The following is a 16,156-nucleotide window of genomic DNA, read 5'->3' on the forward strand; positions in this document are numbered from 1 at the left end:
CATTATTCAGTGCTCATTATGATAAGTGTACTCTTAATCTCTTTATTTTACCTATCCACCCCACGTCCTTTCTGGTAACTACCAGTTTGTTCTCTGTATTTAAGAGTATGAATTTTTGTGTCTTTTTTTCTCTGTTATGTTTCTTAAATTCCACATATGGTATTTATCTCTCTGATTTATGTCACTTAATATAATACCTTATAGATCCATCCATGATATACCATCCATGGTATGTATGTGTGTGTGTGTGTGTGTGTGTGTGTGTGTGTGTATATATATATATATATATATATATATATATATATGTATATATACCACATCTTTTTTTTTTTAATTTTTTTTTAAACATTTATTTATTTTTGAGACAGAGAGAGACAGAGCATGAACAGGGGAGGGGCAGAGAGAGAGGGAGACACAGAATCGGAAGCAGGCTCCAGGCTCTGAGCTGTCAGCCCAGAGCCCGATGCGGGGCTCGAACTCATGGACCGCGAGATCGTGACCTGAGCTGAAGTCGGACGCTCAACCGACTGAGCCACCCAGGCACCCCTATACCACATCTTCTTTATCCATTCATTTGTTGATGGACACTTTGGTTGCTTCCATATCTTGGCTCTTGTTTTTTGTTTTATTTTGTTTTGGCTCTTGTTAATAATGCAATAAACATAGGGGTGCATATATCTTTTTGAATTAGTTTTTTTTTTTTACTTTCCTTGGGTAAATACCCATTAGTAGAATTACTGGATCATATGGTAATTCTATTTTTTTTAATATTTTAAGTAACCTCCACACTGTTTTCTACAGTGGCTGCACCAATTTGCATTCCCACCAAAAGTGCATGAGGGTTCCTTTTTCCTCATATCTTTGCCAACACCTATTATTTCCTGTCTGTCTTATTCTAGCCATTCTGACAGGTGTAAGGAGAAAAGATACACTTTAAAGAAAAAGAAAACATTACTTTGGTTTTTTGTGCTTCTAGCCTAGCTATGCTTTGTGCTCTCTATGCTTTTGTGCTCTCTATGCTTTGGGTTCCTTACTGCATGCCTGAATCAAGCTATCCTACCATGCCTGATATGATGGAAATGCCACTTTATCTCATTAAAATGCACTCAGATGAACTTTCCACAGAAGGACATGCTCCCACCCCTTAAAATACCCATTTTTAAAACAGTGTCAGGTGTCTCTGTTCATTCCTTCAAAATTCATTTTAAATGGAGTGTGCTAGGCACTGTGTGAAATAGCATCTCAGAAGAGAGATGGGAAAATCATGGCTATCTTATATTGCTCTGATAGGGGTTTGTCAAGGCTGTATGGAAGTAGAGAGGAGGGGCCCCTAATTTTATCTGGTAAGTGAAGAAATGCATCTAAGTTGAAGTGACCTTGATCTGAGGGTTGGGGGGTTGAGTAGCAGAGATGGGTAAAGTGAGAAGAAGACAGGTGGCAGAGGGGCCAAAGAGGTGAAGAGTCTGGAAACTTCAGAGAAGTCCCCTCTCATGGACAGAGGAAAGGGGCGGTTTTGGAAATTAGTGAAAGATAGGAATGGAAGGGTAGAGAGAGGCCAGGTCAGGGGTGCTGGGTGACCCAGTCAGTTAAGCGTCCAACTTCAGCTCAGGTCAGGCTCTTGCGGTTTGTGGGTTCAAGCCCCACGTTGGGCTCTGTGCTGACAGCTCAGAGCTTGGAGCCTGCTTCTGATTCTGCCCCTCCCTGCCCCTTCCTGCCCCTCCCCTGCTCATGCTCTGTCTCTTAAAAATACATAAACATGAAAAAAAAAAAAAAGAGGCCAGGTCAGACTACCCAGGGCTGGATGTACCTTTCTAGGAGTTTATCATTTGATAATGAGGAGTCTGAATTAGAGGCTGTTGATCAGCAATTTAGGAAAATCACGTTGGCATCCATGTAGAGGATAGATTTTTGCAAGGTTCTATCCAGGATTATTTTCAGAAATTTCAGTTCAGTTTGGTCCAGACTTTAGGGCTGGTTATGAGTAAATTCTTTTTCTCAATTACTCAAGGCCTCTTTTCCTACCCTAAAGAAGCTGGCAGGGGGCACTCAGCTCCTGTTGAGGGTGGGTAGTGGCCAGCCCTCTGTGGCTGCCAGAAGAACTGGGTGGCTGTATGCCCATACGTGTTATGATTTGCTTGTCCTGAATGTCTAATGATAAATGATATTGCGTATGACAGCACATGTGAGCTGAGGGTAAGTGTGGCTTTTTGCTTCTTGAAATCATAGCAACAGGTGATTGCTCCACAACAATGTGGAGTTGTAAAAAAGAAAAAAAAACACCATTGGAGGAGGGGCAGGAGACTTCGGTGCTGCTCCCAGCTCGGCTGTAACCAGCAGTGGTGTCTCACTGCACTTCGCTTACCTCGGCTGTGAAGTGAAACGTTTAGACTAACATGGTCCTTAGAGCTCCCTCCAACTCTCGGATTCTCACTGGGCTTCTGGCTTCCACATTGGCTCTCCTTCCCTCCATCAGCACTAACCTCGGACTTCCAGACATTCTGATTAAGAGAAAAATTAGCAAAACCACTTATGTTTAAACCAGTTGTAGTTTAAAGAACATAACCTGGTGATCATGGCAAATAACTTGCAGGAAAATAATTACACTGCATGCTCTGTGCTGTGCTGATGATAAAAGGAAAGCAGAAAACCACCTGGATACATCTTCTTTTTTCTCTTGACTTTTCCTGCTTGCCCCTCCTGCAAAGGTAGAGAGGAAATTGAATGGGGAATCTGAAGGGACTGAGGGTGAGGTTACTCATGGGGAAGCTGACCTGTGGAAGCTGAGTTCTGCCATATTCCAAACAAGTGCAGCCTTTAGTCAGCATTCACAGCCATTCAGGTGGGTCCTAGGCAGAATTTTGACCTGTGACCCTCTGTCCCTTTGTGAAATTCTCTCGAACCTATACCTGGCACCCTCAGACTATATTCTGGCTGCCCAAAGTTCGGTCCTGGGCCCATCTTCTAACCCCAAAATTGCGCTGTGCTCTCTTTTACCCAAACTAACTTCTAAAGATCCAGAAACTATAGGTAGATGATACTGTGGATATTCTTGGGTGGAGGGGAGAACTTCTAGTGCTTCTGGCCCACCTTATATCCAGCAATACTCACCAGCAAAACCAACCTACATATCTGTCCACTCATCAAATCCTGCAAAGTACTTTGGTGGTGGGGTAGAGTAATAAATAGCGGAAGTGGGATTTTTTCTGCCCTGCAGAGCGTTAGATAGTAACACAGGCACTGAGAACTCATTTATTCCACAAATGGGTTCATCATCTTCTGACTGTGGCATTGTGTATAGCAGAGGTTAAAAAAAGTCTGTGTGGAGGCACAGAAGAGTTAACACTTATGTTTCACGGGGAGTGTAGAAGGCTTCATGGAAGCATAAATAGGTTTGTGATTTGTCTGGCAGCAGACTTAAAAGTAAAGGAAGATAGACCATGAGGAAGGCTGCATCAAGTGTAAAAAAGGCAGGAAAGACGCAGTGGGGCTAGTGGGAGAGGAGGAGTTACATTTCATAGAGAATTCTGAGGTAGAATCACTCTCTTATAGCATCAAGTTACCTGTGAAAAGGGATGGGGTAACCAAGGTAGCTAGTTCAGGTAGCTGCAGAACCCTAATCTCATCAATCAAGACAGGGAATATGAGGAATGAGATTGGGGACAGGTAGGAGGTGCTGAGTTCAATTTGGGCAGGAGTTATTTCAGATGCTTATGGGTATTAGTCCCTATGTCTGGGGAACCTGCTCTCTAGTTCTGCAGTATTTACATGAGGCTTTATATAAACTGCCACCCTGGGGATTCCCTGTAGCTTTTCTTCCTCATTTGGAAGTAAAGTCTTAGTTGGTAACATGATCACAAGAGGTTGGATATAAAAAAAATTCGTTTGAATCAGTTTTCAGGTTAGAAGATAAATGTTGTGTTACTGTTCCACAAGATATGAAACTGAAATCACCCAAAGAGATTACAATGGAAAAGCATTGAAGTGTTTGTTTCTTTGACTTCTTGGTAGGTGGACAGTCTCTGTGATTCATTAGTGAGTGGGTCAGGGTTTGGCTCAGCCTGCTTGTTCCAGTCATCATCCACCAGCCAACTGATTTAGGAGAAACACGGCCAGCTCATTGAATTTCCATTTCCTGAGTTACGTTGTGGTCTCATGGGGTGGTAAACACAAGGCTCCTGGGAATTAAATGTTTAATGCAGAGGACTAAAAACAGGCTCTCCTGAGCCAAGATGTTAAATTTACAAGGACATGTTGCAAAGATAGCCTGTACTTCCCCCTTCCAAACCACCTTTTCCATAAAATAAATGCTGCTTATCCTTATCTTCCCCCTACGCTATTCTGTCATAGACCTTGACCTTTGTTTTGATTTACCTTCCCATTGACACATCATCTGTTTTTTAATTCCCTGGTTAGACCTGGGGTTAAGATGAGAAGCAAGGCCAACAAACTAATTCAGACAAGTGCGCGCAGTGTTTCTCACTTTCCCTGGGATCATCTCATGTCCAGATCTATGTGTTCAAAAAATAAATTCCATCAAATGACCCAGAGGTGATTAGACTCTAGGAATTCAATTTCTACTAGCCAAGCTCAAGAGATGGACCAGTATACCAGAATGCCAGTTCATTCATTTATGCTCCATTTCATCTGTCAAGCAATTTCATTTCAGCTAGTTATTGTGTTAGTTTTCCAGAAAGAGAAGAAACCCAGAAAGTAAGATAAGAATCAGAAGTTCATTTGGCAATCGTAGAGTTGGAATAGAGGGAACTGAATGACTTCAGGTGAGAGCATCACCTAGCTCTGAGAGATTATTGTACCTGTTTCCATATTGGCACATTCTTGTTGGCTGATTAAAGTGCTCTTGGCCAAGGACAGTTGGAGGAGACAAAGCCACAGATTATTTGGTATCTAATTTTTTTTTTAGCATTCCTTATCCATCATTAATTGATTGAACTAGATTGCCTCTCAAGTCACAAGTTTCTGTGCTCTGGAAAAAGGCCCTTATTCACTTGGACATGTTTCAAAGGTGACTGGATAATTATCTTCCTGATTGATGTTTAGGAAATCAACCTAGGACTCTCTAATGGACTTTTAGAGACTGTGTTAGTTTCTATTGCTTCCATAAGCAATCATCATAAATGTATTGGTTTATAACAATACCCATTTAATACTTCACAATTCTGTAGGTCAGAAGTCTGGACACAGCATGGCTCAACTGAATTCTCTGCTTAGAGAATGCTGAAATTAAAAAAAAAAAAAAAACTTTTTAGGGCTCTGTTACCTTCTGGAGGCTCTGGGGATGAATTTGCTTCCACACTCCTTAAGATTGCTAACCCAATTTAATTCCTTGTCATTGTAGGACTGTCTTCTCTGCTCCCTTGATGGCTGTCAGCTAGGTGCCAGTTTTCACTCCTGTTTTCGTCTGCCTGCATTGCATCTCATGTTTTCTATGCCGTCCCCTCCAGCAACAGCACATCAAATCCCTCTCACATTTCTCACCTCTCAGCCTTCCTCTTCCGCCACATCTCATTGATTACTTCTGTTTTATAGGATAATTACATGGACTCACCTCAGTGATCTAAGATAATCTCCCTATTTTAAAATCAGTTGATTAGTAACCTTAATTACATCTGTAGAATTCCCTCAGGGAAGTACCTAAATTAGCGTTTGATTGAAAAACCAGAGATGGTCATCTTGAGGGGACCACATCAGTAACACTTTGAAATAATGTTTCATCATTCCTTGAGTGATCTTGTCTATGAATGATTTCATCCATTACATGTATTCTTTTTATCTTGCCATTTCATGGGATAATATTTTCTTTTCCTACCTTTATATTTAGTATTTCAACCCCAGTTGGCATAGAAGGCTTTCTATTGCAAAAATTACATTTATTGGTTGACTGGATGGGAAAGATTGATGTTTTGTTTTGTTTTGTTTTGTTTTCTCTCCCTCCACTCAGCTGAGGAAGGCTCCCTGGGGCATATGAGCTCCATTGGCACAAACTGAAACATCATAGCACATTTGGTTTGGACTAAGTCAGTGATTCTTAACCCTAGCTGCACTTTAGAATCACATAACAAATGTTAAAGTGTTAATACTCAGGCCCCACCACAGAGATGCTGTTTTATATATGGTAAAGGCAGGGCATTTTTTTTTTTTTAAGTTTCCCACATGGTTCTAATTTGCAGTCAAGGCTGAGAACTATTGATATGCTCCAGACATTCTGTTTTGAAGATAAGGAAGCCGAGGCTGAGGGTGAGAAATGATTTGCTGAAAGTCCCATAACCAGTGACAGATCTGGTGCTCTGTGCCAGTTCTGTGCCACAAACAAAATGATTTAACTGTACGTAGATTTCAGTGCTCGGTAATTATATGTAAAATGGATGTTAGGAAGGACTGGAGCATCCTGCCTCTTGGTTTCGTAGCAAGACTTATTTCTTTCCAGGACTTTAAGAAACTATTACGTCTTGAAAAATGACTGTTTCAAGGTCCCTTCTCAGCAGCTTATTCTGCTCATGAGCAGTAATGAGTGCAGATACACTCTGCGGTAGCCAGGGAGCTGGCCACATGGACACCCACAGTCTCTGTGTCCCTGAGCTGCACACTTTCACATGGTAGCCACTTAACTGCATGTGACTGTGGAACACTTGAAATCTGGCTTGCGCCACTTGTGATGGGCTGCGTGAAATACACACTAGATTCAAAGATTCCATATGAAAAATACCTCAATGCTTTTCATATTTACTATATGATGAAATAATATATAGATATATTGGGGTACATAAGATATCTTAGGAAAATATTTAAAAAATTAAAATTTTATGTTTTTCTTTTTTAACGTGGTTACTCGGAAATTCGAAAGTACATATGTGGCTGGCACTTGTGTCTCACGTTATATTTCTGTGACCCAGCACTGTTCTAGAGGACATCTTCTATTAAAGCTATTAACAATGAATGGTCCAAGTCCAAACTGTTACACGTCCTCTGATCTCGAAGAGTGAAGTGGTATATTATAAACTTCCTGGAGCTGAGACTTGACATTGATCTGCCCCGTGTCTGCCATCTATCTGGCAGCCAGTCAGTCTGGCCAAGTAGACTCCTTTCTATTTATATATATAGGCTTAAAGGAGGTGGGGGGATGCCCCATGTCATGGAAAGCGCACACTTTATAGCTCTTAAGTAATGTACCCGCAAGTAGGCCAGGTGCTCTTGGAGGCTGTAAGGCCTAGAGATGAATATTATATCCCTTGAGCAATACTCCTAAAGAACCTACTGTGTCAGCATTTATGAATTATTACCGCCCTTGACAGGCCGGAGCACTGAAAATATTGTGGTCTGACCCTGTCCATAATTCGAATCCAAACTTTCCTCTTTTTTTCTTGCCCTCTGTAGCTTTCCTGCCTCACTGGTACTCTGCTCATGTGCTCGGTTGGCCTAGTTTCATATTTACGGTGCAGCATGGGAAGGTGAAGACAGGCCTTGGAGACTCTGGGCATGGTTCTGTCGGGGGATTCATGGAACCTCTCAAAGTTCCTCTAAACTTTTGTATTCTCAACGTTAAAATGAGGCTGTCTTTCACAGAGTCTTTGTAAAAGTTGAATGAAATAATAAGGCAGTTTTTAGGGGAGGCATCTACTCTATGTCAGGCCCAAGGCTAGTTGTTGGGGACACAACGTGTACGTGAGACAGACCTCCTGCCCCCAGTTACTCACAGCTAAAAGAAGAGAAGGACAAGGAGCCTGGCAGCGTCGGGACAAGCAGTCCTCAAAGAATGGCAGCTTTCATTACATTGCGCAGCCTGACATTTGGCTTACCACAAAATCACGGATGGTGTGCCGACGAGGGAACTGAGGCCCACAATGATTAAATGAGTGCCTGAGTTACCAGGTCAGGCAGTGTCGGGCTGGCACCAAGGCTTGGGATTGCTGACACCTTCTCTGGAAATGCTTTGTCCAGAAGATCATATTGCCTCACTCTTGGTTTCTCAACTTGTTTGCCTTAAAAGAACAAGTTCATTTTGGACTTGATGAAAGGAAAGAAGGGTTTCTCCCAATGTTCGCTCTATATGTTATCTGGGTCTGTTAGTAAGTCCTTTTAGTGCACTGACTTACTTTACTAATCATTGTCAGATTATCATCTCATCAAGATAACGAATGTTTTTGCTTGAAGACTTCACTCACTGTGATCATGTCTTCAACAGCCTATCCATTTCCTATTAAATTAGGTAAAACAAAACCAATTTCCGTCTGAGAGTTTGAAAGAAATTCCAACCTCTTCAACTTTGTTTAAAGTATATTCTCCATGTTCTATATGATGTATCGCACTAAAAAAAATAAATGGTTTAAAAAAAAAAGCCACTTGTGAAAAGAGAGAGACACAGCAGAAATCCAGTAAGAGACTTGCTTTTTCAAATTCTGTTTTGGAAAAAACAAAAATGACTCTGTAGGTGCAGTGGTATAAAGTATGATACAAAAAGGAACGCACTGTTCAAATACGTACCTATGCAATTGATGTTCTCTTTGATGTGAGAGACATACCCACATTGTGAATCAGTAGATGCACCAAGTGAGTCAAGCTGGGTGAGTTTGGCCACCCTCCACAAGGGTAGTTGTTATGTCAAGGTACTGCAAAGTGCCACCGAGTCTTACTAATAAACTCAGACAGGTTGCCCCATGCACCAATAAAGGTCCACTCCTAGCAGAATGCCCATGCAGACCAAGATAGGGGCAGCACTAAGTATTTAGTTCTGAAAAGGCCTGTATTTTTTCACTTCTCCAGAAAGGAAGAGTTTAATACCAAAATTCCTATAACCCAGCTGCCTTTTGTATTCTCACAGGGAAAGTCCTAGCTTGAAGTCAAGCCTCTTATCATTGGAATTCATCTACCCAGTTCTCATCTCTAGAAATGCGTGATTCACAAGACAAATGATCTGGACCCAGTTAACAACAGCATAGACTTTTTTTTTTTTTTTTTTTTTTACAACAGCTGAGATAGTAATTACGGGTGAAACCAGCCTCTAGATTTTTTCCCACAACTGGGCATCCATGTCAAAGGTGTACAATTGCCTATACACCCAAGCAAAAATGAGCAGCATTCCTGCTTTATCCTAGAAGATGCACACATTACATTATGATGACTCTTCATTTTCCTCGGACCCTTATGTGATGTAAGTGCATGATTGAAGAAGGGAGTTGTACATGTTGTGGCTACCCGAGAACATATTTACTGACTGCTTTACCACCCCCCTAGGCTTCTATTTCATGATATATAGATGAGGGCCCCAACCCCAATCCACCCAATGGAAGCATTACAAAACATAATCTATTTATTACTAGTATCAGAAAGAGTCTAATAAAGAACTTATTTATTGGATACATGTAAAATGCTTTCAATAGAACATCTCATTTAATCTCCTCCTGATTTTCCTATGAAAAAGGTAATAAGATTATCATCCTTATATTAGAGACTAGTAAACAGGTTTGGTAAAGCTAGGATTTGAACCTAGCTCTCTCTGACTCCAGAACACATGCACTTAGCCCCAAGCTCACCCTCTCTGTAAATGATGATCAAAGATGGCATTTATGGTAGAGGCTGATGTTAATTTCTAAAGACTTGGGAAAATATCTGTCAATGATTATTTACTAAATATGATCAGCAAACAGTAAAACAGATGGCATCAAATGAAATTGTGTCCAGGGTTCACTCAGTAGTCCTGTCTCTTACATCTTCTATCAATGTCAGCAGATTAATCTTTGTACCTGTCACCTGCATGGAGCCTAGATAACATCATTCATTTCCTGAGCTGATGGTGTGCTGGGTCCTGTTTGTACTCGCTTGTGGATCCACGTTCAGTGACTTCAGGCAATCCAGGTTCAGTGACTTGATAACTTAAAATCCGCCTTGGTGAAGGTATCTACACCAAAGAAAGTGGTAAATGCTACCAATCATGGTCCTTCTTTCTCTCTCTCTCTCTCTCTCTCTCTCTCTTTAAATTCCAGAGAGACAGTTGTTACACATTTATCAGTGCACCACTGTCTATGACTTAAAGAGAGATACAGTGCGAATTGTCACCCTTCTATGGTAAACTAAGGCATACTGAGTACTGTAAAAAAAAAAGCCTACAAAAATAATCATGCCTAATTCTTCAGTGAATCTTCAATCCCCATCATTCTGCATTTGGGACGACCTCTTAAAATATAACCACAGGATTTGATACATCATTAGAAATGTAATTTTTTATTATTGTTTGTTACAAAAGCATATATGCCCACTGTAACAGTTTAATGTTTCTGAATGCAAGTACAAGCATACGAACCATAATATGTATATGTTAGTGTTGTCAAAGAGAAATATAAAATATAATGAAAGCCACTTATGTGATTTTAAATTTTCTACTGATCATATTTAAAAAATAAAAAGAAACAAGGAATATTAGTTTTCAATAATATATTTTATTTAACCCAGCAATCCAAAATATGGGTTTAACATATGGTAAGCATAGGCCTTGTCAAAATATTTTGCATCCCTTTTTTGTACCAAGCCTTTAAAATCCGTGTATATTTTACACTTATAGCACATCTTAATTTGAATGCTAACATTTCATCAGAAATACTGATCTGTATTTAGATTTCATAAAAATCTAGATTCACTAGATTCACGTCTCAACCTGTCCCAAATATACTTAATTAAATGCTTAGTTAAACTATCTAATTGAAATTTTGTAAAAATTTTGCATACTTATTTCCTCAGTTACGTTAACCCTGTTTCCAATGCACCACGGACACTGAATTGGTAACTGAATTGGTTAATGCAGGTGCATATGATCTATGCTTTAAATGTTTTATAAAAAAGGAGACTTAGTATATATAATATTCCGAAAGGCCTTTTTCCCTCACACATTACACATTTAAAATAATTTCCTATCCTGTATTCCCCATTAGATTCTGAGAAGAGAGAAATCTCAGCAAAACTAGTGAGGTCAGTAATGTTTGTGAACTTTTTCTGTCTCTTTAACGGGAAAGAAATAAAATGACCTTAGGCATTTTAGGTCTGAACAATTTTCAAGTGACCACCACTATAAAAAGTGGGTAATGACACGAACAAATGCAAACTATTCAAATAAGTGCCCAGTACTAATTACAATGGGTTGTTACAAATACTCTTTTGGATTAGCCTCTTTTTCAGCATTGAGTTCTTAGCACAGCTTCACCAGGAAATCGCCTCGATTCAGTTTTGCAATATTTCATTACTAATCAACACCTGCATCAGAAAGTACACATTTATTATGTTATCTAACTAGAGTCTTGGTTTTGCAATATAAACACCTCTGCTTCTGTAGGGATTTTTTAATCAGCTCTTACTTTTTTGGTATCAGAATAGCTAATTCAGTAAAATGAAAATTGGGGGATATATTATTTCTATCAATTCAGCTGCCACTCTGGTATCTTGCCTTAACAGGGCTACAAGTTCCTTAATCTTTCATGCTATTCCTCCTGTATATAAATATGCTAACATCATTCTTCTAGGGATGCTGTTGACCTCTTTCCTTTTAAATACTTGATACAAATCAGAGGGTGTAGGTAGCTGTGGGTGGTGGTTCATTTTGTCCCTGCCAAATTACAAACCAGATATGAACACATGTTCCCCTATATGGCTTAACATGGTTTTTAAGATTACTTTTAATAAAGTTGATATGGGGGTTCTTCATGAAATAGTCTAGTCTTCACATTAAATTCATCTGGTACTCATCCTCTCTATGTAAATATCTCTAAAATCCAGTAATGACCTCATTCTCTCTCCCAGTCTTTGGTCTCCTATCTTCATCTTCCTACCAGACATTTCTAACATTTCCACAAGTCTTTCAATCACTGTTAAATCACTTTAATACCAAATATCCCAAGACAGTCATGTGATCTTATCCTTTCTAAACAGCTCTGATCCCAAAGTTCCGATTTCTATCAATAGCGCCATCTTTCCTCCACACATATATTCAGTCATTTACAATAGACATGTTTTATCATCTTCTATATCCAGTCATCACCATATCTTGTCAGTATTTCTCAGTGATACTTAATGAGGAAAGTATGAGGAGCAGATTTAGCCCAAGAATAATCCATTTTACACATGCTTTGCCTATCCCAAAACTTCTAGTAACTTTCTGATTAATATGAGTTGAAATGCTATTTCGGGCTAGTCCTCCTTTGCCAATCCAATTTTATTCCCCTTTATTCATAGTTTCAAACCTGTTCTCTATCTCACCAGCTCATTCCAACTACTGCCCTGAGCTAATCAGATCCAAAGCCATACCCAGGACATTTGTACCATCTGAGCTCTTACCCATAATGCATGTTCACATCCTACCCCCACTATTCCTTACCTAGCACAATCTTCTCTGTCATTCAGTCGCTGATTATTTCCCCACTCTGATCTTTCTTTCATTTTTAGGTACACTTCCTCTTTTCATAATTTCACGTGCCTATCTTGCCTAATTCTTGGGGTAGAGAACCATGATTGTGATTGCTTTTGTATTCTCCATTGTGCCCTGCACAATTCTAGAACTAAGAATTCAACAACTACTTGCTCATTTTAAGATTAAAAAAAAAAATGGAAGCGTTTCCTTTCTTGGCCTGGAATTGGTTATAACATATTGGAAAAAAATATCATGTTTAATCTCCATCTCTTCTCATGTGTTTATGTACCGTTTTATAGCCGAGGAATAAAAGTCAGTATATCACAGGCCTAACTGTAATTTGGAGGTCTCCTCTGCTGGGCAGTTTATAGAATGAAAACTCACACCAGCTGGATTACACTGCTTTTCAGCTAGCTCTCCCTTGTGGAAGTGGGGGTTGGGGGCATGGGCAGGCAAAATGCCTCAGGCTTTGAAAGTGGAAATGGTGTGAGTTCCATTATGCAAGAATAGAAACTTGTCTCCCCCACCCAACCACCGCCCCACCCCAAATGAAAATCTTGCTGTGAGGCTATAGCCAAAGAATGCATAAATATCAGTAGAAATTTACAGAGGTATTTTCCCTAGAAAAATATTACAAACTTACATTGCAAAATAAGAACCCAGTAGGCTAAGGTACAATTTGGTAGATTCCTGTGGAGTACCTGCCTCTACATAGAGACTTATGGTGGGGAAGGGGAATAATGGTACTTTCTCCTTCTCACATGGGCACATCACTGATGGACTACATTAAAGTTTCAGACTTTGTGTGTTGACACTTTGTCCTCTCCTAGGGACATTTTTCTCTCAGCTAAAACCTAATAAAGAAGGCTCCTCTCACCTAGAAGCTGCCACATGGAGTTCTGCAAAACTGAAGGGAGCAGCCTCTAGTCAAATCGAACAGAATGTCCATGAGCCCAGCCACATGCTGGCTCTGGGGACCGCTCAGTAAGGAACTACTTTCAGAGTCAGCCCCACTGAGCCAGCAACAGTGGAAGGAGAGTTTTAGTCTTTGGATGAAGCAGTTAGCTCTTCCTGAATCCAGCCACACTTCTCCATCCTCTTCTCTGCTCCCTAGTTGGAGCGAGACTTGGGGCCCTATGCAGTGCTCTCAGTGCAGTGACCTGTTCTTGTCTCCTAGGGGTAAAATAGCAGTTTTAAATACCTCCTTTTCTGTAGGGGTGTGCAAACAGATGTATGGCTAATTTTGCCCTAAGGACTCTGATTTGTTTGTTTCTTTATGAGACAGAATGTGTTCTATGGAGATATGTTGTGAAAATTTGGAAGAGGTGAAGTTCATTTGCAGGCAGCAGCTTTCAAAAGTTTGGGGACGAGAGGGAGTCAACTACAATTCATCTGAAGCAAAACTCGCTTGTTTCTGGCATCTGCCAAGTGTCTTTGAAATATTTGAAGATGTGACTTCCAAACCAGAGAAAGCAGCCTTCTTAGAAAGGCAGACCTATTCATATCTTGATTCAGTTGGGAAGCAAAAAACCCTGCCTAGAACTGGAACTCCCTGTTACAACCTGATATCGAGAGAGCGAGTGCCAGAGGAGGTGTCTCTACCTGACACTAAGTGCATTGGGAGATTGCTAGGAAAACTAACACTGTTCAGAGCCCAGTTCCTCGATGCTTTTCCTCCTTATGAACACACACACACACACACACACACACACACACACACACACACACACCAAAACAAAAAAACCTTAAAAATAAATTTTAAAAGGAAATATCCAGTTAACAAAAGGATGGCATTTTCAGCCTTTCACATATTTATTTTTGCCCTTTTTACACATTTCTGCTGGCGGCTTCCAGCTAGGATCACATAGCCTATTCACCTAGCAGTAAAGAGAGCCGCTCAGTGGTTCACATTTGCAAAGCAGATGAGGACGATGCAAAGGCCATTAGCCCAGAGCCTTCCAGGTTAGGAACCTAAAACATGGATGCTACAATAACTGCAACTCACATTCGTGTGCAATCCTGTAATTGGCAGTGTGTGCACATGCAGTGCCACTCAGTTCTGTCAGTGACTCCGCGAGGCAATGTTTGCGGGCATTCTTTATACAATAGGTATATACATGGGTATTCAGACCCAGGAAGATATTCAGTTTATGTAGAGATGTGTTTTCTTAGAACTTCTTAAGAACGTGAAATCATATGGAACAACAACAAAAAAATGATGGGCCATCCACTATCTAGAAATGAAAGTTTGAAATATCACACTTTATACGTATTCAGAATTACACAGCCATTACTGAGAACCACACCATTCCATTACCCATGAGAACAAATGTTCTTGTTCATCATTTCAGCCTGATTAGGGGTAATGAGAAAGGCTATTTCATTATTGTCAAGAATGTACCATAGAGAAAATGAGGCCAATAGAGGCCCCGGTGGAGCTCCCAGTGTGATGATCAGGTATGCCTGAGTGATGTGTAAGTAATGTAATTTTATGAAAATATTGCCACTAAGCTTTAAAGTAGTTGGCATTAGTTGTCAGATGTAGCAACAGCTCTCCAAAGGACAGTGTGCTGAGTTCATTTTAAACCAGCCCAAACTTGTCTCTTCAGAGGTCCTAGAAGTGGACACCTGGCTTATTTATTCCAAAGAAGCTTATTTCCCCCAGGTAAAAGTGTGGGCTGGCTGAGGCATGATCTGCTCCCCTATTCATCAAACTGAAGGGATTAAGGCGTGGCCACACCCAGATAGCTAGCAAGGCCTCCAACTGACCTTCCATTGAGTCGGGGGTGTTCACATTCCTGGGCCTTTCAGAGAAAACAACCCACGACAGGCAGGGTATCCTAGGCAGGCCACCTAGGAAGCACAGGTGTTTTGTTTTCTTGTGCTTCTCACCTTCTCCTTTCTGCTCCCTTCTAGCTACACCTCCTCATGATGGCTCCTCAGCATGGGTTTCTAAGTATTAGTTGAGCTCCTTTATTCAGTGAGAAACACAGGAGGAGTTTTACTATTACAAGCAGTTTGTTGTGTTTTTCCTTTTATGGCCTGTCCAGCTCAAGGCCCTATGCTTGGTGATACTGCTGACAGGTTTTTCTATTTCCAGATCAAATTAACATGAAACCACACTGGCCCTATTATTGAAGTGGGGGCGGGGGGGGGGGGGGGGGGAGAGGGGGGAGGGGGTCCTTTGTTGTAAAGTGTTTCTAGGGTTGTTGGCCAAGATGGGAAACTCTCTAGTGTCCATGTTATTTCCTGAGGCAAGCACACGTGGGAAATAGAATTTATTACAAACCTACTGTTTGCCCTTATGAAAAGTATAATAATATGAGACTCTGGGGCAATGAAAGATTTACTGGGATTCCTTCTGGAACTGACATGCATGTCAGCTCATTCATGGTTTAGCCAGCTTATAAACAGTGTGTAATGATAATGGTCTGCTTTTATCTTACTGTTTTTTGTATGATTACTCCTTTTTGTATGATTGCAGGTCCTACAGGTATGGATCTCTGGCAGCTGCTGTTGACCTTGGCAGTGGCAGGATCAAGCAGTGCTTTTTCTGGGAGTGAAGGTGAGTTCTACTTTCCCATTCCCACCCCCAGTGTTTTGAAATAACACTGAACTTTATTTGTTAAATATAAGTTCTTTGGATGCTTTAATTAGAAGAGGTAAGTTTTAAGTAGCAGCAAATGGGAAACTGGTCTTAGCTTTAAAATCATAAACTGGGTGGACTTTTCTGTGGATGTTTTAGGA

The 16,156-nt window shown here is 40.6% G+C and overlaps 1 protein-coding gene across 5 annotated transcripts in view; it reads left to right on the forward strand.

Annotated features, from left to right (window-relative positions):
- GHR (growth hormone receptor) overlaps positions 1–16,156 on the forward strand; it is a 269,897-nt gene that overhangs the window by 110,163 nt on the left and 143,578 nt on the right. For all 5 annotated transcript variants that reach the window (XM_019464275.2, XM_019464276.2, XM_053906961.1 and 2 more), the window contains one exon: positions 15,894–15,974. In XM_019464275.2, coding sequence (XP_019319820.2) covers positions 15,905–15,974 — 70 coding nt within the window. In that variant the 5' untranslated portion in view covers positions 15,894–15,904. The remainder of the gene's footprint in view (positions 1–15,893; positions 15,975–16,156) is intronic.

The sequence above is a fragment of the Panthera pardus genome, unplaced genomic scaffold (genome assembly GCF_024362965.1).
Source record: "Panthera pardus isolate Hobbes unplaced genomic scaffold, ASM2436296v1 HiC_scaffold_2, whole genome shotgun sequence".
NCBI classification, from domain to species: Eukaryota; Metazoa; Chordata; class Mammalia; order Carnivora; family Felidae; genus Panthera; species Panthera pardus.